At 37.9% G+C, this 26,379-nt stretch overlaps 1 protein-coding gene across 3 annotated transcripts in view; it reads right to left on the reverse strand.

The window, feature by feature from the left end:
- MCC (MCC regulator of WNT signaling pathway) overlaps window positions 1-26,379 on the reverse strand; it is a 193,050-nt gene that overhangs the window by 148,248 nt on the left and 18,423 nt on the right. For all 3 annotated transcript variants that reach the window (XM_038124871.1, XM_038124873.1, XM_038124872.1), the window contains one exon: window positions 13,201-13,409. In XM_038124871.1, coding sequence (XP_037980799.1) covers window positions 13,201-13,409 — 209 coding nt within the window. The remainder of the gene's footprint in view (window positions 1-13,200; window positions 13,410-26,379) is intronic.

Genomic DNA, 26,379 nt, shown 5'->3' on the forward strand with positions numbered 1-26,379 from the left:
TTTCTCCAAGTCCATTAACTAACCAAATGCAAATGTTACATCCCAAAATCAAATTCCCTGATAGACCTGCCCAGCTGTCCACAGGCTGTTTCACCACTTCCAAATACATGTGAGTGACTTAATAGCAGGATACTAAGAATTTTGTTTAAGCCAAAGTGTATTTTCCCGCTGGCTTGTACCAAAGGCAGGCTTCAAAGCAAACAAAAGAAAACCTCAAGTATGCCAATTTTACTTTGCCAGGAAATGAACAGAGCACCCTGTGACTCAGTGAGAGAGGGGCCTGTTGGACTCAGTCCCTCTCTGTTGTTTGGCAGCTGACTGTTCATTCTCTGTCTTGGTGACTCAGTTCCCTGCCTAGAACAGCAATGCTTCCTTGCCCTCAGCCTTGTTCCTGCCTCTTTCTTTAGCCTCTACAGGCAGGGAGGGAGTCAGCCTGGGAGTGGGAAGAAGAATCAGATGTTTCTTAGCCCTAGATGACACACTGTCAGTGGATACCTTGGTGTGGAAGTAGGTAACAAGAAGATGGACAAACCTGACTAGCACAGAGACTTCAGAAACAACGTCCACCGCACACACTTTCTGCCTGAGACAGATACACTGGCCTCGGCTGCCACTCAATTGCAGGACATTTCTGATCCATTACTGCCTTATGTACCTCTAAGGCACTCATGATGCACACACTGCTTGTGGTAAGTGCATTTGCACTGACAGATTCTTCCCAAGATAATTTCAGAATTATGCAGCAACAACCATAAGTGTGGCCAGTTTGCTGATTGTTGAACTAATAATCCTATGGCCACCCTATTCCATTTGTTTACTCTCATTCAGCTGTAGAAAAAGAACCACTGACATATGTCTGAGATTCACTGAGGATTTCTAGTTTATTGACTGTATCTGAATAAGCATTTAATAAGATTTGCTCTATCACATGGTGTGAAAGGATTCTTTTGGGACAAGTGACAACTCCATCACCTCATCTGTACTTCTGCAAGTGCCACAAAATATGCAAAACACTAACAAGTTCATTATAAGACCACTCCCTCATAATATGTCTCAGTAATTACAGTAGTCTATTTACTTACAGTTACTGGAGCAGGTGTCATACTTGGCATACATGAATATTCCTTCCTTGTTTCAACAGCTGTAGAGTAAAAACTACGGCATAAAAGTAATTATCTACTAAATATGTGCATGTCACATATTCTTCAGCATAGTGTGTACCACTTTCTAAGAAGCAGTTTCACTCTGCATGCAACACGCACCATTAGCTGATCACGATTCTAGGATGTATGAAGTTAGGCCTCCTTGGTTGGTTCTGTTTAATAGCTCTGTAATTGAAATGCAACTAATTGAAGTCTACTGAGCATTTAGTTCCTGTTTGTTTGTTTCAATATTATCCCTACAGTTAGAACAGCACTCTGCACAACCCAACACACAAATCACACCTCTAAGTATTGCAAATCGAGTACAAACAATTTGAGTACATTTTTTTCCCTTCTCCTTCTTGCACAAAGAATGGCACACTGGCACAGTGCCAAAGTCCAAATTTTCATGAGAAACTCAGATTAGCCAAACTTGGAAGCAGAAATTCCTTAGCCAAACTCAGGAAAGCCAGACTTGGAAGCAGAAATTCAATACAATATACAAGTTGGATAATGTTTCCAGAAAATTCTTTATTCAATAGCACTAATGCACCATGATTTAAGAGGGAGAGGCTGAAAGCAATGGTAGGTTCATGATGCAAACTGTTCTCATTAGTGACAGTAAAGGTTATGCACATAGGTTAAGAGAAAAAAAATCCAACCCATTTGAAACAATTGGAATTAACCTTACACTGAAAAATGAAGCACTGTCTCTGAAGAAAACAAGAGCAAATATTTTTTCTTTCCTTCAATCAAACCATCTTGATTAGTCTGAAACAGATAATATGTCTAGAACAATATAATTACAAAACAGCACTTCAATCTGCCACTCTCACCTGTTCACCCTTCCTCAGCTACTCAATCCACTTAAAAAGTCATGTCCTTGACCGGACCAGTCTCCTCGGGAGTTCACATTTGATCCCTCCTTCCATCCTCCAGTATTTCATGCCATGAAGCCACTCACCAAGCTGTCAAACAAACACTCTCATTTCCTGTTATTTCATCCAAACCTATCACATTCATTTGTATTCTCACTGACCCCACAAAACCTCAGCATCAGGTCAGGACAGGAAAAGGACTAGGAGTCAATTTGTGCCTGTTATTTATGTTGGTGACTTGTCTGTGAGGACAAGGAGAGACAATAGGCATTTCTATGTCATAGCCACGTAATTATCATGACTTTATTTGCTCCTTGCTTAGAAATACCAACAAGGCCATTCTTTAAACTACAATTCATGCCACCATACTTCTGCTTATGAAGTGTCCCTTCATATCCATAATTACTCCAGTTATTAACCACAAGGAAATTAATTCATTTCACTTCAAGTCCCTACTATCTTGGTAGCAAACTTGAATTTCCTCCTATTTATCAGTTGTGAACTGAACCTCTTCCAAAATTTCTCACTTTTATAGAAAGATTTGCCAAAATCCAGAAATACTCCTCTGCTAAGTCTCTCCTATTTTCCCCAGTCTCTAATAGTGAGGTTTCCTCTATTCCCTCCTTACTCTTTACCTCTCTTTTGTTTTGTATCTTGTCTTTCACAGGCTCTCATTTCCAGCTCCAGTCCCCATTCCACAGCTATGATCGTGCCTCTGCAAATATTCAGCAGCCTTTGAACTATACCAAGACATCTGCATGTAATTATTTTTCCTAACTCCAAGATTTCTCTCCACTCTGACTTTCATTACCACCGGCACACTGAACACTCAACTCCCTAACTTGGAGTGTTCTGAACCATGGATTGATGATGATGTGAGCTCCCACAAAGAAAGGGGATGGATCCTGGCCCCTGGATTACAGAACTGTGCTTTGGCACTTCATCCCCCACCTAGCCAAGCATCCCATTTCACCATCTGTGGACAAGATCTCTGAATGTTTAACAGATGAACTGTTGGATAGTTTCTGACTATATGTGTATCTACACACACACATATGTACACTTATTTCACCCATCTGTGTATGTACAGTGTGCAACCTTTGTAAATATCCTGTATGTACTTTCACAAACAAGTGTGCACACATACATACTCTCATACATGCGTGTACATACACTTAGCTCTATCTATCCATCTATCCATCCATCTACCTATGTATATTTGGATCCAGTGAAATGTTCCACTTGAAATATCTTTGGTCCAGCAAATTCTGACAAATGCAAAGCAAGCATCTGACAGATCCCTGCTTGAAGCTCTGCAAGACTTTAGCTGGCATGAGCACTTAAATTACAAGAATGTCAACTTCTCTGACCACTTAAAGGTTTGGGTGCTTTCTTTTAGCAGAAATTATTACTAAAACTACATTAACCATGACATATACACTGAAAAATTTTAGTGAATGAAACCCCCTAGTTTTCAACCAGATCCATTCTATGATGTAACTGAATTCCTATAGCCCTCATCTACATTCATTAATTCGATATATTTTGTGTCTGCATAGTTTAGTAGCTGCTTATGAAGGTCAGTAAGTTGGTCTACAGATCACTTCTCAACTCTTTACTAGCCAATAAATATTATAATTTTTTTTTCAAAAGATCTGGTATTTGTGGGGTTTTTTTCTCTGTGGACAGCTAAACACAAAATCCAAACTCTCTATTCTAACTCAACATATAGATCTGGTCAATAAAATTCATTTTTGCTCTTCTAACTGCTTTCCCATATACAATTTAAATCTCCTCAGTGACATTTTTCCTTTACATCTGCCTCCATTTAAGTTCCTCATCATAACCTTCAAGGATATCTTACCTCTGCCTCATTTACGTCTACTTCAGCCTTCATACTTGTCAGCTCCATTTTACATTTTGAGGGACAGCAAACAACACTGCTTCAGCATGATGTCTCTTTCTTGTCTCTTGTCTCTTTCGATTCGACATCCCAAAACATTTTTCTCAAGCTACTTACACTTACTTCAGATGATTATGGAACTAAAATTGTCTTCATTTTCAGGCCTCTTAAAGTAAGGGACTGGATAGTCCCTTACTTGAAGAAATTATTTGCTAACTGTTTCTAGTGTTTACTTTCAGATAAGGCTCTATCAACTAAACCAAGTAAAATAAACAACTCCATGTCTCATATAAAAAAATCTTGTTTGTTCTGCCTTCACAATTCAGAGTCTTGGCACAAGATAATTCATCATTATGAAAAACAACTACCACCCATGTAGGTGCTATAGAAACAAAGACTTTTCCCTCCTTTTCTATAATGTATATCAGAAAATCAGCATCTATGTAAAAAGTAGATTCAAACAATAATATGCATTTATAATCTCTTAAAAATTCAGAGAATAGAAAGATTCAATGTCTTTTTCTCCAGTCACGTTCCTAAAATTATAGTTTCAAGGTACATGAATACAAAACTGAGTTCAGGAAATTACAGATGGCTATTTGGCTTAAAAGCATGAATCTCATTTGAGTATTTCAGTGGGGTGAACCTATTTCACTATGAACTCTTCACAGGACAGACACTGCCCTTCCTGAAAAAGAAAGTTTACTTTGGTTGCTTCCTACCAGGAAGAAAACTTTGGTTGCTTCCTACCAGGAAGAAAGGTGGAGTTTACTAATTCACTGCAACACAGCTACAATCATAAACTGCCTCCCAGATGAGAAGTGATAATGTGGATTTCTAGCCCAAAATGTAGCGATCATGCTGAAACAGTTTTTAACATAAAGTAAGAACAGTAAGCACAAGGCAGCACATGTGTATAAGCATCCACTGCCATTTTCACAGTACTAGATCCAAAATAGTTCCCTAAAACAGCTGTGCTGACAGCCACACAGTCATTTAAAAAACATCACAACATGAAGAGGAGTAGGGTGTTTTAACAGTGGCAGCATCCTGCACTGCCTCAGGTCAGTGTCCCAGGCCTGGGACAGTGGCAGAGAAATAATTCCAAGGGACAGGAGCATCTTGATGAACTTTACTGTGCCACTGACAGGTTTCTATGGGAACTCTGCCTTGCCTCTCTGGGTTGGCAGGATAACAGCTGATTACTCCACTATAACTAAACTAGAAGTGAATTGCAAAAGCACTTAAGATTGAGTCCATTTTCAACTGTGCACTGCAATGAAGATTTTCACTTTCAATACCAAAATCCTGTATTTCATGTAAACAGAACACAAGGGTGTAGTGCATGTATAAGAAAAAGGGCAATAAGTAATCTCCCCACCTTTCTAAAAAATAAGGATTCAGAGAAGCCCAGCATTGCCAATTTAAGTCAGCAGCTCACACTCAGAGAACAGGCAGAAAATCTGGTGAAAAAGAAAGCCCTACGACAAGAGGTACGTGGTAATCCTTCTGGCACACCAGAACTCAGAAGGGTAATCTTGCACTACCAGATTAACTCTGGCCCTCAGACTCAGCTTGCCACTGCTAATAATAATAATATTAACACTATATTCTGTATAGTTGTGTGCAATGATGCTGCCCATTGCACTAGGTGAATTGCTCTTGGTCTCAGACAACTGGAGGGGAAAAATAAATTTGGAAAAGCAAAAGGATCTGAACACCTGCACCAGAGCTAGAGCTTCCTTGAGTACAGCAAAGAAAACTGGATGCATAAGGGCATTTGCTGAGCAATGAGGGGGAAAAATACAAAGTCCTTGCAACTAAGTTAAAATAGTTTTGAAACCTTCAAAACATCTACTTAGACACCCTTGCTAAGACCCTCTTTTCAATAGTCCCTGATTGCCATATGCCATTTCACATCATCCAAACTAGGTCAAAACCCATCACTCTCTGCACTTCAACTTCATCATATGCTTGTAAGAGAGACTGTTTAACTGTCATGCAAAAGGTCCAATTAAAAGCCTCAGTCAAAAAGATTTATTAATAGTCTGCCTGAACAAACGTGACCTGTGCTGACACCCATCACACTGTGCTATGATTGTCTGCAGATGAAAATAGTAACAGAATTTAAATATATATATATAATTTGCCATTTTCTCACCTCTATCTCTATTATAATGTTGGAAATCCAAAAGACAGCAAAACTACATTTCATATAAAATAGATGAGTCCTGGCAGACCTAATCCAGAATGTTCATTTTAAGAGAAAAACTAATAACTGACAATGATTTTAGAGGGCTATAGAAACCAGGCCTCTATAAACAAAAAGGATAATCCCATTACTGATCAAGCAGCTGAGGCCTGCTTGAGACAAACAAGGTTCAATACAATGCTGGCTTGAGATCAAAGAGCTAACAGCTTCCCACACCCCTAAACATAAAGTCTGTCAGAAAAAAAAACTGCCTTTGTGCCTGCTTTTGGACAAGCCAACCCTCCTGAATCTAGATTCTAATAATCAGTTCTTGCTTTAATGGAATTCTTGGATTCTATTTTTAGCCTGGCAGAAAGGAAACGATGCTTGGTTTGGAAGCACATGCGCAGAAGGCAAGGTTATCCTGGGCACAAAGCTTTTGTAGTGGGCTCAACTGTTCACACCACTAGAATCTTCAATTTCAGGCCTTTCTATTTCAATTCCAACTGAAGGCACGATGAGGCTACATTTTTATAGTAATGATTTTTATTGGCAGGAAAAAGAAATTGCAGTAGAAGTTGCATACAGAATATGGGGAAAGCATGGCTGCAAGGGGAGAAGAGATGCAGCTCCTCTTGTGGTTTATTGTATGTACTGGTTCCCAAACATGGAACAGAGTCCCCAGCCAGTAACTCATGAAAAATCATTCTCTACACAAGCAGCCGAATTCCAACACATCCCACAAAGTGCCTACATACTGGATAAATTCCTCAAAATACACAAATCTAAGAATTTCCTATCCACACTAGCCTCATGCAGAGGGGCTAGAAAGGCATTACTTCATCCTATTCAAAAAGAAGTGCCTTGAGAGCACAGGATACCTGATGCTTTGGGGCCCATTTCCCTGACTGCAAGGGAAGGGGTGGGGAAGGTGAAGGAGCAGAGCTTCCCACACTAAAGCAAAAATAAAATTATTTTAAAACGGAGTAGATTTGGAGAGAAGGGTTGGAATAAAAGGGGCAGACTTTGCCAGAAAAGGACATACCAATATTAATGAGTTCCAAAACCATAAAAGCATCAGAAATTAAATGAGAAATTTTGAAGTGGATTCTCTTTAACAGCAACACCAAACAAAAGTAGCCTACAAACCAACCACAGAACTCCCTTTCTCACAGTACAATTCCATTTTCAGACTTCTTGCTACTTTCCCTTAAAAGATCATTTCCCTAAAGAATTTCCACAGGATTACCATTTAATTTACATCTAATGCCTGTAAATTAGCAAAAGAGAAAATGGTTCATATTTAGGAGAGATACAAGAGTATCCCCAGACTGCCACAAATCTCTAGGAATCCCTTTTTCCCTCATCCTCTGCAAAAGTATCTTTGCTTTCTTAGGTAACCAGACAATCCTTCCTGTTTCTAAGGAGTCAATTTTAAAACCTATATTTACTTGCTTAGTTAAAATGAGCCCAAAATGTAGTCTAAAAAAAAAAAATCCCACTACCCAGACAAGGTGTACATCTTTTTGGGAAGGTGAATGATACCATGTTTTTAAGCAGCATAATTTTTAACCTCTAAACACATTAACATTACACTGACTTGTGCCACATAAAAACTTATATTTATAAGGCAAACAAGCAGACATCCTTTATCATCAGGTAATCTGAATTTCAGTCTTTGTAATGAAAGATTGTTAGTTATGTAGGCACATGCCCTGATAGCAAAGGACAGTAGAAATATCAGCTGGCTATCCAACAGTCAAGGTAGGAGGTAAGGTAAGAAGTAACAGAACACTTCATGTGTTGTCAAATTGCCTGATGTGCTGGAGAAAGGACCAGACAAAGAGATTAAATTCAGTGCTTTGAATTTCATCACAGAATATCATATGTGAACATATGCCATATACCAAGCACCTCTGCGATATTCTCCTGCTAAACTACTAAGTGCATTTTATAACATTAAGGAATTACATGAAATTATTATATGTTCAATAACATGACAGCAGTATGGAATTTACATGAAAATCACTTAATTTACATTTACATGTACCTCAAAGCACATAAATGCTTATTGTGATTCAGAATGAAGCAGAGCATTGATACTGTTTGAAGCAATTATCCGGAACAAGCAGCACTACAGCCTGACATAAATGTAAACACAATGATAATACTAAGTCTGCTCTTTTATACATAAAAGCTATTAATATAAGTAGACCACAGCAAATTAGGTGTGCCTGATTAAGGAGCAGATCCATGTAGGAAAGGAAAACTCATGTGTTCCTGAAAAACGCAATAGTGACTTTCAGAATATTATTGCTCAGTATAAACTATGTCAACTAAAAAGAATAGCCTTCTCAAAACAGTGGTTCTTTCTGTCATAACTTGCAGCTCAATGCTCTTCAGGAAGAAAAATTAGCAAGGTAGACATTCACTGAGTCTGACTAATAAAGAGGCATTGCAGTAAGAGTATCTATTGTCATATAACATGATGCTTCCTAAAACAAAGACATTGAGTTCTCATCTGCTAGTGATCATGCTGAGAAACTAATTCTAACACAACTATATGCTGATTTGTAACATGTCTTTTCAGTTTAACTGTGTACTTTACAAACTTTTGGGCTGTGTACACAATAGAGATGGTATCTGCATTTGATAGAGAGTCTACAGCTAGAACTAAATCCAGTTTAGTTGCTTTAATTCTGCTGTACATAAAGCATACTTTGTCACGCAGATGCAAATTAACAGTCCATTCTCAAGCTCAGTGATGTCTTTAGTACCTCCAGATGAGGTTCAGACACATGCAAATCAGACAGGGGGAGATAAGAAAGAGCATATACCAGAGCAGTTACAAGAAGATGCATTAAGAAAATTTTTGTACTAGTTTGCTGCTTGTCCTTGATGGAGACATTCCAAAAACCAGTTCCTCTTGAGATGAGAAGTGCAGATTTTGCAGGTGGAGTGTCTGCACCAACACCCTCCCACCTAGACACATCCATCTTGCACTGACAGCCCTGCACAAGATAAAATGCAGGATTATGCACTCTTTGTGGTTGGTCGGAAGAGTGAGATGCTGCAGGAAGTAATTCTGGCAACTCTGTAAATAAGCTCTTCTCTCTGACTAAGAATAATCTCAATGCAGCCATGTGGCATGGCTGCATTGAGGAGGAAATGGCAACACAGCCTCCTAAATCGTGGTCATAACGAAATTCTAACACACTCTGGTCTCAAAAAGGGTGCACAGTGGCACCCTTCCCCTCTATAAGTTAACTACATTCTCATCAAATCTTTTCCAAGTAAAAAACCTCTGGCAAGGAAGGTGCAGTTAAAGAGGTTCTAGTATAGCAGGAGTGTCTTTGGATGTAAAAATCAAAGTGTTCTGGATCTCACCAGACCAGGGCAGTTAAAAAACCACCACATATCAACATACTTGGGGTCACATTTTAAAGACTTTTCTCAGCAGACCAGATGTATTTCCAGCTAAAATAATTAGACATCTTATCATTGTGGCAAATGAAACAGACCCAATGGATTTTTACTTACGTAAATGAAGTTACTTCTGATAATAAATACATTCATCTTCCCACCTCATTTAGGCAACAGAAACCAGCATTAGGCACACATACATGCATTACCAATTACATGCACACATTCTACTAAAAAAAATCAAGTGTATTCTAATCACATGCAAGGAGAATATGAAAAGGGAATTAAATCAAATATTTCTTCTGCTTATTAAACTTCAGTGGAATTTTAATGTGAAATATGCCTATTATATTGAGGTATTGCCTGTGTAATGTTTTCATAGAACAGCAATACTGCATTTCCTGGATCAGAATTCTGTTTCTCCTTGTGGCACTGTAGGGTGCACACTGAGATCCCATGGCTGCTCCCAAACATCCATATGCACCAACAAATCCTTCGAAATGCTTGCATTCTTTTCTGTCCATGAAGATTTAAATTATTTACACCTCCCAAACACACACACACATGAGGACTCCTATTGGCACAAATAGGTACATCATCAGTAAGCAGTGACAAGTCATGTGAAAGGTTAATATTTTAGTCATAAATGTTGGTACCAAGGGGAAGACTAATAAAGAGGAACAGGTTCTTAATATTTAAGTTTAATTATGCAAATCTGGAAAATGCGGAAGAGATTAACACCCTATAAAGATTACAGAATAAATTATTCAGGTAAAACAAAAGCTGAACCTGAATATGGCTTAATAAATCAAATTATAGCAAAATGATGCAAAATGAACAATGATAGAGACATATGCAATGAGTCCAAATGGCTAAATTTCAAATAGCACTGTTTAAAAAATTGCATCACTCCTGTGATGAAGAATAATGCTTCAGAGCAGGTATTATGTTTTGATAAAATGCATGTTCCCAAAATTATAAAAATGCATTTAAAAAAATTATTCCCTTATAAATTTTTTTCTTTCCTAGGCACAGTGGACTGATGTTCATTTAACTTTTGCAAATGGAAAACCTAAATGTTAAGGACAGCATGGAGACGCTCTGTCTTGACTGAGGGGTATAATCTATGCTGTAGGAGTACATTGTCACCACAAGGGATGTCTTTAGCCTGACTGCACAGTTTAAAATCAAAATGAGGCTAAAAAAAACCTGCCAGAAAGTAAACTAGGACATTAATAACAAGAATTGACTAATTGACTTGATTAATTATCTGAATTCAGCTTCTAAGAATGGGAAAGCTGAGAATGAATGCTAGGGAACAGCTTGTTTGTCATGGTGGCAAATACAGCTCAGTAAAAGATCTGAGAAAGAGACAGAGAAGGAAGAACCTATATTAAATCTTAACTCTGTGAAGGCTGTGTTTATCTCTTTGAAGAGCTTACATTTAGACTGCAGTAAGCATGTCCCATAGTACTAAATCTTGTGGAAAGATGAATAAATATTGAAACCCAGAGTAAATAATTCTCTCAATTTTCTCTTGCTCCTTTCTCTCTCCATTTTAATAAAGCCAAAGGAAAAATTTACATATGACCCATGACACCAGTGCTCAGCAGGAGTCAAATGAAGATGTTATTGTATTCATCTACATACAAATGAGAGACTGATGACTCTACTGTGGTTTTGAAAGCATAGAAGAAATATTCTAAAGCAGAAGTGTAACAGATTAAAACAAAGAGCAAGCATCTTTCATGACAGCAAGCATAGAAGGAATACAGAGATCACCAAATCATAGAATATCTTGAGTTGGAAGGGGCCCAGTCAGGATCACTGAGTCCAATTCCTGGCCCTGCACAAAACACTCCAAGAGTCACACCACGTGCCTAAGAGCATTGTCCAAACACTTCTTGAACTCTGTCAAGCTGGTGCTGTGACCACTGCTCAAGGAAGCCTTTCCAGTCCTCAACCACCCTGAGGGCAAAAAAACTTTTCCTAATGTCCTCCCCTGACTCAGAAAGCCATGAAACCTGGGAAACTGTATTTTTTATAAGCTTCCTGCATTTTTATTTTTTAGATTTCTACATATAATAGCAGTGCAGGAGCCATCATGCTATGCATTCTTGAGTAACGCTGTGCACTGCAGCTTCATATCATAGCTCTGTAAATGTGTGACAGCACAAAACTTCCAAATCATCATAGTACAACCATTAGTAGTTACACTTTCTTGCCTTGGTGATGAGAACATCACTCAAGGCAGGGTCAGATGTTTTACCGGAGAAACACGATGTGTATTGTTTGTCTTCCATCTCCTCTTAAAGGAGGTATTATATTGGGTGGACTTGATTATTCTTTTACAAATCTACATGTCCTCTGCTCTCACTTCAAATTGTTCTTATTTCCCCACAAGAAAGGGAACATACAAACAAAGATGCTAAATGGCCTATAATCTCTCAATTCCCCCATATTATTCTCTTTATAATACATGTTTGCCTGCTTGTTTTCTGCTCCCATATGCTTCTGGGTGAGCTCATGATTGAACCACAGCTGATCTCTTTTTATCCTCCATAGGAAAAATGAGAACACAATCCCTTTAAGAAAATATATATTTTCTTAAATTCTTTTCCCTCTTAAGGAATTTTCAATATCTACATTTTTTTACTCTGCATATGGAAACAGGTCCTGTATGACCTCATGTTTAGGAACTTGGATAAAACAAGAAATCTTTTGCAATCATTGTCAAGATACTTTTAATCTTTTTCTTTTTAAATAATGTGACTTGAAGACATTGATTTTCCTCTGTTGTCAGCAATCACTTCCATTTTGAGTAGTATGTTGGACCAGACAACCTCCTGAGGTTTCCCTTACAGCTTAAATTATCTTATGATATCATGAACTAGGAGTCTATTGCATCAAAGTAAAGTATGCCAATGGAGAGTAATTTTTTTAATTAGAAATTTTTCACTTTTGTTTTAGCATCTTTTACTTCTCCACCTAAGCTTCTGTGCAACATAAACCGGAAACATGCTACAAAACAGGTGGTCTTTTATAAGATGTCTGGGTTAAAATTAAAATACAAACATGGTCTCAATACAAATGTGGTACAAGTGAAAAATAATGTCTTACTCCTTCAAAAGTGTTGCCCAAATCACAGGTCCACTGTGAAGAAAATTCGCCTTTCTCCAGTCAAAAGCAGCACACACAGTTATGTGGGCTTTTTTAAATGGAGAATAGTATTTGCCTGTAGAAATACAAAAGCACACCAAAGGCTTAAAGAAAGTACCAAATAATTTGGTGGGTAGTAATGAAATAATATGTGAAGAATTCTGCTGCACAACACTTTTGAGCAATCTGACACACTTAAAATTAATTGGAAAGACATTTTTATAAACAAATCTTCCGTTAAATTGTATCAGTTAGGAACTCCAGTTTGACCACTCACAGATTCCTACCTTTTTTGACACAACTTGGTTACGAAACTTTGGAAACACTATACACTACATTATTGCTAAAATCACATCAATTTTCTGAAAAATAAAGTAAAAATTACTTCAATAGGTGCTCTAAAAGTGGAATAAATATGCTTCTTCAAAAACAAAACCAAAGCAAATCAAACCACCAGTCCTCCTACAAAACTTAATAGCAGACTTAAATATAAAATGCACTTACAGTGTTGGCAAGTTCTAAGTAGCTTCCTCCAGAGTTGGTAAAATCTGAGGCCTGAGCTAGAAGTCTTTGCAGAGCAGCCTGTTGAGTCACATTGCTTCTACCATACTCCAACACCTTTTGTAGCATAAAATGACTGTGGAAGTCTGGACTCTGAAGGTCTCTCGCTCCTGAATCATACTCCCACCTTTCTCTGGCTCCTGATATGGCACCTAAAATGCAGAAAAGGAAAAACATTCTAGTATGGAATGTCTAGTTCTGTGTATAAAGAAAATACAGAATCTCTCAAGTTGGAAGGCACCTATGAGGATCATTGAGTTCAACTCTCTGGTCCTCACAGGACAGCCTAAACCTAAACCACATGACTAAGAGCAGAATCCAGGTGGTCCTTGAATTCTGCCAGGCTTAGTGCTGTGATCACCTCACTGGGGAGCCTATTCCAGTGACCAGCTATCATTCCAGAATGAATGGCTTTCAATTATTCCTTTCCCTAATATCCAGTCTGAACTTTCCCTGATGCAGCTTCATTCCCTTTCCTCATGTCCTGTCACTGCTCACCAGAGAGAGGAAATCAGCACCTCTGGGGTCACCCCTCAGCCTTCTCTTCTCCAAGTCAGGCAAACCCAGTGACCTCAGCTGCTCCTTGAGATATTTCACAATCTCGATCTCCCTCCTGTGGACACACTCCCATAGTTTGATGTCTTTCACATACTGAGAAAATACCCAAAAATGCACACAGTAGTCAAAGTGGGGCAGCAACAACACAGTGCAGATTAGGACCACCACCTTCTTTGACTGTCTAATGATGCTGATACACCCCAGGACACAGCCCTTTTGGCTGCCAGGGCACTCTGCTGACATAGGAATAACCCTGACCATCATTCCAGAAAGAAAAAAAACCAAAACCTCCACTGCCATTACTGCCCATCTTCTGTGTGCTGATAATATCAGGGGAAAAAAATCACTAAAATTTCCAATGCATAGGCGAATTACTAAATTACAAGATTAAGAAGGAAAACTAAAAGCATTTACATATGTTATTTAGTACACTGCAAAAGCAGTGATGTTTAGTACAGCTAAGGACCGAGAAATGAGTACCAGTAACTTACATCTGATTGAAAAACAGCAGAGATCAAAGAGCAAAAGAGGAAAAACATTAACTTTTCACTGAATGCCAACAAGTAAGTGTATCTTTTAGCTGTATAGTTACAGCTTTTTATGTTACCACTGCCTTTTTTATTATCTCAGAATTGCTTGTTTCAATTCAAGTTCCAGACACATCAATCACAAGATGTTTTATTACAAATGAATGCAAGGATATGATCTGGTGGCAAGTGACAAACAATGAATGCTTTGAGAAAGTTTCTGTATCATGAAGCTGTAGGGTTCCTATTTCTCCATGAAAAATCCTTCCAACTCCCTATGCACAGAACTGGGGTTAAACCATAAAACAAGTAGAAGAAAAATTTCTAGTTTTGTCAGTAACTATTTCACCCTTGGCTGCTTCTGATTCCCTTACAAATGTCCCACTCCTATTAAAATTTTGTTAAGTTTTAGATTCAACCATTTCCTATGGCAAAACAATCCAGAGTAGGCACTAGATTATTTAATAACCCTGGGCAGTACTGTAAAATTTCATCTATAGTATAATAAAGATGAAAAACAAGTAAGTGACTGTCCAAGCATACTCTGGTTAAAAGAAAAGTCAGAATAGAAAGTCAGAATAGAATCCAGAGCTACAGACTAGATCAAAACTCTAAATCAAACATGCAATCATCAAACCATAAGTAGTTACCTGTAAGGCCATCCTATTATTTTGAAAGCTTTTCCTTTTTTGAGCTAGTTTTCTCTCTCAAGTATTAACCAGCATTCTAAGGAAGTGTTTACTAATCAGTGGTTATTACTTACTCAGTACATTACCAGGCAAAACCAATAAACTACATAATGGACTATTAGGAGAATGTCTCCCCCTCGCCAAGAAAAGTTTGAGATACAAAAGTACAAGCGGAAAACCAGCCAGAAGGGCTGCAAGGCAGCAACTGATCTGTTGTTTCAGGTCAACCCCCTAAGACCCTGCAAAGATGTTACGAAGAAAAGCAGACTTAGGAAACCTGGAGTTGGTTTCCCTGTCTTTGTGCAATGCAAATATTCTAGTCTTGAAACATCAAAGTAGAAAATAATGCATAATAATTAGATTTTATACCAATGTAATTACCATGATTCCTTACCATTGGTAGAAGGAGATTAATTAAAGATTAATTCAATGACTTTCACACCAAGAGCATGTACCACTGTACTTCATCTAGCTGCAGGCTGCAAGCTTTCCAACAGACTTGCATTGAGATACTGGTACCAGCAATACTTTATACAGCACTGTGGCTGCACACAACATTGTGTGTCTCTGCCCTCGTGTGGCTACAGAACACCACAGAGCAAAAAAATCAGCAGCTCACAGACCTGAAGCCACTGAAATGTCTCAGGTGTCCAAGGGCAGCAGAGGATCAGTTCTCCCACTTCCCAGGCCTGCCAAGAGCAGGTGAAGCAACCCTCTCTGGGCAAGCAGAGCCACAGAATTAAGAGAGCTGGTTGTATCACATTGCTACACCTCTTTCCACAGAACTAAATATGGCACGTTTCTACAGAGAATATGCACTACATTTCTCTTATGCAAAAATCATTGTTCTGCAAAACAGCTTCTACATTCATGCACTTAAGAACAGCAGTTCTGTTGAAGGACCCAAGTGGCCTTCATAGATTGCACTATCTGCTATATGAGATTGAATAGCTGGCACAGAAGTCACCTGTCAGTTACAGATGGATCAGGAAACACTGAGGTTTTATTACTACATTATGACTGTATCTTTAACCCAAGTTTTCTTAAAAGTTCATATCAATACTCCTAATTTGAAACATACATACTAAAAATGGAAGGGGAGATGACTGGAAGGCATTTCCAGTATTTTATTTGGGCTTAACCCTAATCCCTAAATTTGTCCACTGTTTTCCCAACAGATTCCAGAACTCTGGCTGTTAAAATGCTGTCCTGGATCACGCACCTCTCAAACCTCAGCTTTGCAGGGAAACTCTGGAGTCAAAACTGAGATTCCACTTGTAACTGAAAATTCAACCAGGAATTAACAGACAACTCTTGTATCTTGCTGTAATTAACATACAATTCCTCCTCTTACAATACTAATCGAAAACAAGGAAACATTAGGTATGACAGCTGATAGCTGACCTAGTAACTAGAAACCTATAGGTAATAAATCTGTGTTCAAGATTAGTCTTTGCAGAACAACATAGATCCCACCGTAGCTTTTCCCTGTTCGGCTACATTTAAAATAACAAGAAGCATGATATTTCTGTATTAAGTGAAACAAAATTATGAAAATTCCTAGGTAATAAGCATGCTGGGAAGTTGGTGCTACTACAAAGATTAGACAGAAAGAAAACATAAATAAATAAATTCATTGCACAATATTTGTATTAGACAAGAGCACATAATTGTTTTCAAATTACATAAGTAACACTTTTATTCCAGAGTAAGAAAGTTAAAAAAAAACACTTTCTGGAGTGAATGAATACATAGAGTATTAAAGAATAACAAAGGACAGTTTAGTTTGATGGCACATGAAAGATTCCATAATTACATAAAATTTCAGTTTGTGAATTGTACCAAAGCTGTTTAAAACAGGTAAGTTGGTTCACAAACACCACCCTGAATAGTGTACCCTGCCCACCTGCACTGGAAATTCCTGCTATCTAAATCTTCCTTTATGACCTGCAAAGCTCTCTGGTCTGTGTTCTGGTGCCACCCTGCCACTCTAAACTGAAAGAAAATGGCATTTCATCTTATGTTCCAGCAGTTAACCTTCAGCCCAGGTGGCTTGTATTCTGCAACAAAGAAACACATGCCTGCCAAAAATACAAGCCAAGACTTTTGATTTGGTAAAGGCTAATTTTACCAGGCTATGCTGGTGAACCAAGCATAATATATTTCTTCATTGCTCACAGGGTAGAAAAGATAAACCATCAGGATGGTAGGACACTGAAGATGTATTTGTTTCTGAGAGGACCTGGGGTACCAGGAAAAACGAGGTGCTGTAAAATTAGCCCTGCATCAAGTTCTGAAATGAGTTTGACTTGTGAATGGTGAACATGAAGACAGCTGACAATGTAAGTTGTCAACCAGCTCCTTGGTCACACAGATTCACCCCACGTAGTGAGGAGTCTGATCACTGTTTTCCATAAGGTAGCCATGACATTTAGCTACTTACACTTTCATGCATTTTATTACCAAAAGAATGGCTATTTTTCAGTGGGGTTTTTTTGCTCATCTTTCATTCAACAGTTTAAATGTGATAACCTATCACAAAGAATTGGAAAATTGAATTATTATTATTATTCAGTGAAGGCAACAGGGAGATTAGTGAAAAGCACTAGCAATTTCAGAGCTCCCTGCCAACTTCAGTAATAATAGTTCTGGAGGTAAGTGCACTGCATGAAGGGGGAAATGTACAAAATTAACAAAGAACGGTCATTTTGCACTTGCTAGTCAAGTCAGGGCCTCGAGGAGTAGGTCTAGCTATAAAAAATGCAGGCTGTTCAGGAAGCCAAGAAGAACAAAAGTGAATCTTTGGACATTCAGACAATTCAAGTCTCCCAAGCTGATGGAAAACCCAAATTACTTTAAAGAAAATTTAGGAACTGCATAAGCTCCAATTGCTCAAGCAACATAACAAGTACAATAAATCAAAATGACTGTAAAGAAGCTATGTTCTCATAGAGGGATCAACTTTATACTAATCCAACTTGATTAGGAAAGTGAAAATAACAGTTGTATTTGGAGCTTATCACAATTATTTTCACTGTTTTCTACAAAACACTTCCATGCAGGGATCAAAGGCCAAAGGTTCTGGCTTCAGCTGGTAGCCTGACAACTAATGTAACTGTTTCCTATTTAACAGGAATCGCTCTTTAAAACTTATTTATTATTTTGCATCAGATGATAAAACAATATGAATGACACCTATGAATGGCACAGCAGCAGAGTGATGATGATAATAACTGATCCTCACATGCACAGCTGGGTGAGAGTGTTTATTAAATACAGAAAGCTATCTGTACATCCATTACAAGTTCTAGGAGAATTCAGGGTGGGAAGGAATGTATTCTCAACGCAGCATTCAGTCCTAGAGACACTTCACACTAGAATTTTTTGCAACACTTGTCCAGTGACTGAGAAGGAAATAATTGATGTTGGCAAAGCAGTTAAGGGAAATGGGGAATCTCAAGGCAAAGGTCTGTGGGATCACTGTCTAAATATTTTTCCTCCCATGATACTTTTTTTTTCTGGTTTGATGAACACTGCACACAACATACCATGTTAGGCTGTGTTATTTCAGTCCTTTTTTCACTAGTCTTGGGAGTGAGGATAACAAGTTCCAAGGGAAGGAAACCACAGCTACGCCCCACACTGACTAACTAACACAACTTACTCATGGGAGAAATCCCTTTTATGAAACTAGGTGTAAGAGGAAAATTGAACCACACTGATAATTTTTGCTCTAAAAGACTGCTGTCAGCTCACACGTCACCATCCTTTTGTCCCTGAACTACAAGTTCACATATTTGCACTTTCTACTGGTGTATTTTGCAAAATCATCACAAAACCTCAACTGTATTTAAGATTCAGTTAAGTACCCCCAACATTGGTACATTCAAATTTCGGGAATTCTCCAGTTTTGTGCTGCCCAACTCACTACAGGGTATCATTATAGCATAAATTTCAGAAATACTTAAATGCACATTAAAGAAATTGGAACAGTCTGCAACATAACCAGCACTCTTACTTACCAGAGTAATACTATCCTTTTTTTTAGGCTTTTGGATTTTAATTTTTCACATTCCATGACATATTTTTCTAAGCAGATTTTTATCACCTACAAAAACGTCAAATCTTAAGAAAAATAAATTAAATGGCTACATTAAAATTAGGATATGTAAGTGAATAAGCTTGCCAAGAGCAAAACCATAAAGTAGATAAGGTAATTCATAAAGCCTTGAGAAAGTAAAACACGGAGACTTATCTAGTTAAAGATGAAATTTCTCTCATTATAATTTCCCAGTCACTCAACACAGCTTTTGGATGAAGAAGCTGGGTTTGTTAAATCAGTAGTCCAAACCATATATATTAACAAATGTTTGTGGAATTTGCATCAATTTGCCTTCTTCAAATTTATTTCAGCAGTTACTGGAGAAATACATCAATGTAAACTATCATGGTTTCAGTATTTTCCAGCAGACTGGCACTGGCCATAAGAAATAGTTACATAGAAAACAAAACAAAAGCACACTATCCATAACACCGTCATACACCTGTCCTTGGGTCTGAAATTATTCAAGACTATCCTTGAGACCAGATAACCATTTGCTCTATTCAGACATAAGAAACAGAAGATGGGGATGACTTGTCAACAGTCTAGAAACCAAGGTCTTCTAATACCCAGTATTGTTTAAGCACCTTAACTAAATTTTGCCAGAACTCTGCTGGCTAACAACTGCATTGTATTCAGGAACTCAATCTAGAATTTAATTTGAAGTTTCTATTAAGGCAGAAAACAATCCTTTTTCCCCCTGAAAATTAATGATCTCTAATAAAGAGGGGAGTATACAGTATATGGGAAAAAGAGTACATAAAACCTGAAGTCATACAGAAGCTAGAGGAAGTTCCAACATACGTTTCAGGTACAGTATTTGTACCGTATACACTGCACTTCTAAAAAAAGTTGGCTTTCCTTACATGGAAATTTATAGGTGAATAAACAGCTTCCTTCCTGATTATCTTCCACTCAAGACAACCTCACTTTAGATCTGACTTGAATACACACATATCCAAGCAAACAAATCCAGAGTTTGTTGCCTGTCAGTTTCATTTTGTTCCTGTTTCATGACCTTAGTATGTCAGAGCCACATTCTAAGCAGGCAGGTGAAGATCACATTACAGGAGAAATAAAGCAGAAACATGCTGAGAGGCAGCCCTTGATTCACAAAAGCTGAAGTGTAGGATGTGTGACAGTGCTCATCTTGTGCCAAATGAAGCATGCCTTCTATGAAAACCCCAGCAGCCTTTCAGTTTCTCAAGCTGATCACAGTTGGCATGGAAAGCATAAACTGGGACAAAATTGAGGAAGCGATGTTGTAATCCAGTTCCAAACCATACAGCAAAAGCAAACCACAGTTCCATGTGTTACCACTGGAGCTGACCAGGAGGCAGAAACAGCAGTGCCCTGAAACAAGTCGGACCTGTGGTGCTCTGCAGAGCTAGTCTGGGCCAGCCTTCTATGGACTCTGGGTAGCAGCAGCTCTCAGGAATAGCAACTTTGTGTTTCCCACAATTCTACCCACTCCGCTACCTGTCCTTCCCCTTTCCTCTCAAAATGTTAAGGTGTTTGGTAATTTCAAGGACATTTGGTGTCTAAGTGTCAAATACACTGAATTCCTGTAACTTTTATGGAAGGCACAGAGGTGACTGACTCAGCGCTTCTGCTAGGAAGGTAACACAGCACAATACAATGCTCAACCTTGACTAGATACACTGGGAGAAGGGAGGTGGGGGAAAGAGGAAAAACCCCTGCAAATACATGGAAGGAAGGAAACTTCAGGAAAGCAGGAAGAGTTTGCTCCTCATACAATGCAAGGGCAAGATGGGCTACTCCTGGTGATAGGCCATGGTGAACACTAAAGACTTGCACATGTTCAGAAGCTCTGTCCTGCAAGACAGGGTTAGAGGGAGGGAAGCCATGTGTGTGTGAGCAAGTGCAACTATCTCTAATTCGAAGTCCCCGACCTGAAATTTAATATGCAAGCATTGTTACATGATCACTCAGACCCTTCAATCTTCTCTAATCATTTTCTTCTTACCATGCTAAGGGACAGAATTACCATCTAACAATAAGGTCTGGTCTAATACAGATTAGCTGTTCTTACATTTTACAAATATTCAAATCAGAAGAAAGCTTCAAGCAATTTTCTTTTTCTGTCAGACACCAGAGATCCCTCCAGGGATCGCTTCTATGCTGTATAGATTCACTGGTGTTATATGCATACTATATATTATGATTTTAGTAAGATTAATCAGCTGTCAATTATAAACCTCCAGAAATTCAGGTTCATTTGTAAGGATGCTCACAAACTTAAATGCTCTGTTTATTAAAGAAAAGTTACCTATATTCTGCTGCTTTGCACAAAGACAGTGGTATCAAAATATTATTTAAACATAATAAACGAAACCACCTAAAGTTAACAGGAGTTTGTATGTAATTAAATTTGGCCTAGTAGAAACTCAAAGCTTTTCCAGTTAAACATATCTAAGGGTTTCAAGAAAATCTGTAGCATGCCTTTGAGTCCATATGAGCTCTGTAGTTTTTAATTAAATACAGCATAAATAAATGTAATCACTGCATTAGTTTCTCAAGAGCAATTTATTTGCAGTAAGATCAAACATGGAATTAATGTAAAACAAAAATAATGATTTTTCAGCCCCACTGGTCTGCCTCTCCTTTTTACCCATAAGCTTAATTTAAGGCTGAATTCCTACCATTCCTTTGATTATTTCTCATGCTTGATTCACTACGCAAATAAATTATCCTAGCAAGTTTTCAGGGGACTTATTTTCAGTAAAGAAAGGGGAATTGGTTATGAATTAATTTCTAAGTAGTAACCTACAGCCAAAACTCTTCTATTTGTGGCTGTTTATCTAGACTATGAAATCAGATCAATAAATACATGCAGTTACAGGAAACCAAGAATTTACTAATAAATAGTGCCATTTCTTGTTCATCCACCAAGTCAATGGGTGCTAGAAATAGGCAATTTTTTATCAAGGGGAAAAAATGGAAATTTACTCCTTGTAAAGAGCTAGACAAATCTATACAATGCATAATATAAACAACTCTAATGTTAGCTTTTATAAAAGACATACAAAGCTATACAACACTGAAAAGCCTAACGGAAGCCACAACTGTTCAGGCAACTCCCTGCTTTAAATAATAGAGATGTAGTTCTGCTGCACTGAAGTTTTCATGTGCCAAGCAATCCACCTCCATCACTCACTACATTATTCACACAGATTTACTGTACCCATCATATCCCTCATTCTCCATAGATGGACAGATTAATCCACAGATTTGATCAGTAACTGACATTCTTCCTGCATTTCCTACTGAAACGATATAATAGTCAGGTCGCATTTGGTGACTGCAAGACTCCAGCAACACTTTCAAAAGTTATTTTATAAATTCCTTAAAACTGTATTTTAAAATGCAAGAATGTTAACAGAGTTAACATTCAATTTCATTTATGGAGTTAACATTCAATTTCATTTATGGAAAAATAACTGGTTATTACTTGCAAATTATTGTTAAAGCTCCTGCTGACATCAATAGTGTAGGATAAGAATACATTATAACAAGACATTATAACAACTTTGAATTGCTGATTATGAACACCAAAAAGCCTAATTCTAGTAACTTAGAAAACTTCCTTTTTGTGCACTTGAATAATGCATGAAACTTTTAAATCTATACACTCATTTGCTCATCAGGATGGTAGATATGGATGCAGGCTTGGCTTACGGAGGACATAAATGAGTGAATATTAATAAATCTGAGTCCTGTGCCTTGATTAAAAGAGTCAACCAATTTCCTCACTTCTGCATCCCACCTGGAAACACAGGCATGAACATTTGTTGGGCAAAGTTGGGCCAAATTATTTTAATAACCTTATCAATGATAAAACAGATGGATGAGGTGAAGCTCAATAGTAGATTAGATGCACATACTTCTTGCAACTTTTTTTCCAAGTTATTTTCTTCATAATGAAAAGCAAAACTTACAGGCAGCAAAGGTTTTGGGGTTTTTTTAGGAATTTGGAACAGTTCCAAGAAAAGGCAGCACAAAATGCTGCCTGACTGGTAATCTCTGCACAATTACACACAAACTTGCAGTGTAAAAACATTTAAGTCAGAGGCTGGATTCCTTTGTTTCAGGTCACAAGGACACCTGCTACTCAATACCAGTCAACTGAGTTTTGAAATGATGTCATTGATGTGCCCCACATCAATACATGATACCAGCTTTAAACATCAGCAGCAGCTCATACCCTATGTAGAAATTAGTCTTGAAAAAAAGGCCTGTAAAGTATCTTTGAAAATAAAGTTTGATTAAAGTGTTTTGACCAGAAAAAAATGGTAACACAAAAAAAGAACATATCCACCAAGCTCATGTCTGAATTTGTACATGATGTCTCTTGGCTCAAGCAATGCTTAGAAAGCAACAGCAAAGACACAATAATAACACAATCAATTCTTTGATCACTATTGAGTATATAAATGAGCCCTCAAAGACATGAAAGGCACAGAAACATCAGAAAGGCACAGATCATAATTCAAGCTTGACTGCAAGTGTAATTCCACAGCTGTCACTACGTTCACACCACAGGCTGGTTTTATATAATAGAAATGTATTGCAGCGCAGGACAAATCTCATAACTCCCCACAGCTCTAGAAGAACAGTGCAGTAAGATAGTCACACTTGATCAGCAGAGCAAAATATATCAAAGCAGGAAATTCAAACATCTTCTGATCTTAACTTTTGGGGAAAAAAAGAGGAAAAGAAAAATGGGTTGACTCACACAGTTCAAAAATGAATTAAATTATTCTTGTAAAACTAACAGCAACTGGGGAATAGGAGGGGAAAAAAGTAGTTAGGATTGAATTCTATACACTAGTAAATTTGGAAGTTCTATGAATACTTTTTGGCAGCAATTAGTAAGATTCTTTGTGGGATAAGTTTTGAGACTGTTATGTTGGCCTTTCTCTTATCAAGTTTAGAAGCTATCTTTCACTTCTGATTATTACAAATCTTAATTACTTTGCTGGTTTGTCTAAGAAAGAATATTTTAAAGCCCAGAAACCTGGTCAGCAAACAGGGAAACTTTGTATAGCCATCTGAGGGCAGAACAACAACTCTGTTTTGCAGAAAAATTCAACTATGTCAGCATCAAAAAAGAAGGCAACAGAAGAGAATTGTATGAGCAAAGGGAACACACAATATCCTTAAAGCAGAAAAAAGGCACAATCCTGGCTTTGAAATATTGTCTGACAGCTCCAGAAAGAGATTCACAGGGTGGAAATCAACTGAGCACAAGGCTTACAAAATTTTCAGTACAGAAAGTGATGAGAGAAATGGAAATAGAAACTACAGACTTTTGCAATTCAAGAATATATATGAAAAAAGCATAAACAGAAGAAATGCTAACAACGAACTACCTCTATAACAAAATATTACTATGAAGCTATAAAATACGAGATGGAAGATAAACAGAGCTATGAAACAGATATGCTGTGCTGAGAAGCTGAAATGAAAAGCCAAGAGCATGAGATGATACGATAAGGGAGTAGTACAGTCCATCTAAAAAGCAAAAAGATAAGGAGTTCACCAAGGAGACAAAGTAAACAAGGAAAATTTGAATTTCTGAGATGACTAGCCAAAAACATGTGCAAAGTGACTATAAGACAGAACATGCTAATCCCATACCTACAAAGCTAATAAATAAGTAAATGAATAGATAGACCAAACCACCAAAATCTACACATGCCCAGTTTTTACTTTCTATGAAGCTGACTACTGACAAGATAAAGACAGGTCTGACAGATCGGTAAAGCCCTACTATGGGAGCAGAATTAGAGATGGGCCAGGGTGATACGCCCATGAAACCTAGGCAAGGATGTGGGCTGGGACTGATCACAGCTGTTGCAAAAAAGCCGGCTTGATCTCAACACCAAGAGGACCTAAGGGTGGGTTTTGCTTTAGATAAACGATAAACAGCTGAGAGAATCAACTGGTGCTTTATTTCTCCTGGAGTTTAGTAAAAGTGTGAATGTCTCCCTGAGTTAGCCAAGCCAACATGGAGTACTTGTATACACAGCTCAGCCTCACTGGTACTGTGATTGAACTGTGCCCTGCAATTGCTCTTCTCCATTATGTGTGACTTGTGTCTGTATTATGTTTTCAGTATGGTTTGCATCCACGCTGCTAAAACAGAAATCCCACGTACCATCTACTACCTTTAAATAAATAAATAAATCTGATGTTAAACATTATACTGGGCAACAAGTCAATAACATGACCTTGACATAGCCCTGACATAACATGAGAAGCTGGAATGACACAACTCTCCAGAAGATGTATGAAGCACATCCAGCATAAAAAATATTGTCAAATTAATTTAAGACAAAAAGAAAAACTACTGGGAAGACTAATGGAAGATTTCCAGTTTAAAAGGTGTTTTAAGACATGTAGGCTCATATAGCCCAAAGAAAAGGCTGAGGAGACATAGCTCCAACTAAACACCATCAGAGGTTGATGCTGTTTTTGTGAGGAATGGACGCAGGCCAGTTCCCTGGTCACCAGCCAGCAGTCGCTCATAGCCAGCATGCACCACCTGTTGTAGGGAGATGGGGAATAGACAGCATCCTCAGCTTCTTCCACAAAACACCCCACTTCACCATTTTTGACCCCAGAATCTGTGTCCTTTAGTCTCTTCCATTTTTTACAGGGTGAAAGGAAGCATTCTGCAGGTGTTAACATTTCTGACCTAATGCTGACTGGTCACAGTGCTATCAAGGACTGGGCTCAGTGACACAGAAAATCCCTTCGTACATCCCACTTTCCTGTGGATAGAATAGCACCTTTTGTTTGTTTGTTTGTTTGTTTGTTGGTTTGAGTTTTTCTGGGGGGGTTGTGGTTTGGTTTTTTTGTTGGTTTCTTTTGACTTGGTTGGTTCTGGTTTTTGATTTTGTTTGGTTTTCAACCAGATGGAGAAGTATTTTTGAATTCTCTAAATCATAGGACTCTTCAGCATTCAGATCACCCACTAAGTAGAATGATTTTTAAAGCACCCAAGAAACATCAGTTCCTATGATAGTAAAAGGTTTTAAAATCATAGAAAATTCGGGGAGTTAGAAAGAAAGCTAGACCTAGTGGGCCCTGAGAAGTGTTTGCCAGATTATGTGAAATTGCATCTGCGTAACCAGTATATGATAAATGACATAATTGTTAGATGTGATGATTGTTTAGTAATTAAATATAATTATTATTTAATCGTAAGAAGAATAATGAG

The sequence above is a fragment of the Motacilla alba genome, chromosome Z (assembly GCF_015832195.1).
Source record: "Motacilla alba alba isolate MOTALB_02 chromosome Z, Motacilla_alba_V1.0_pri, whole genome shotgun sequence".
In the NCBI taxonomy this organism is placed as follows: domain Eukaryota; kingdom Metazoa; phylum Chordata; class Aves; order Passeriformes; family Motacillidae; genus Motacilla; species Motacilla alba.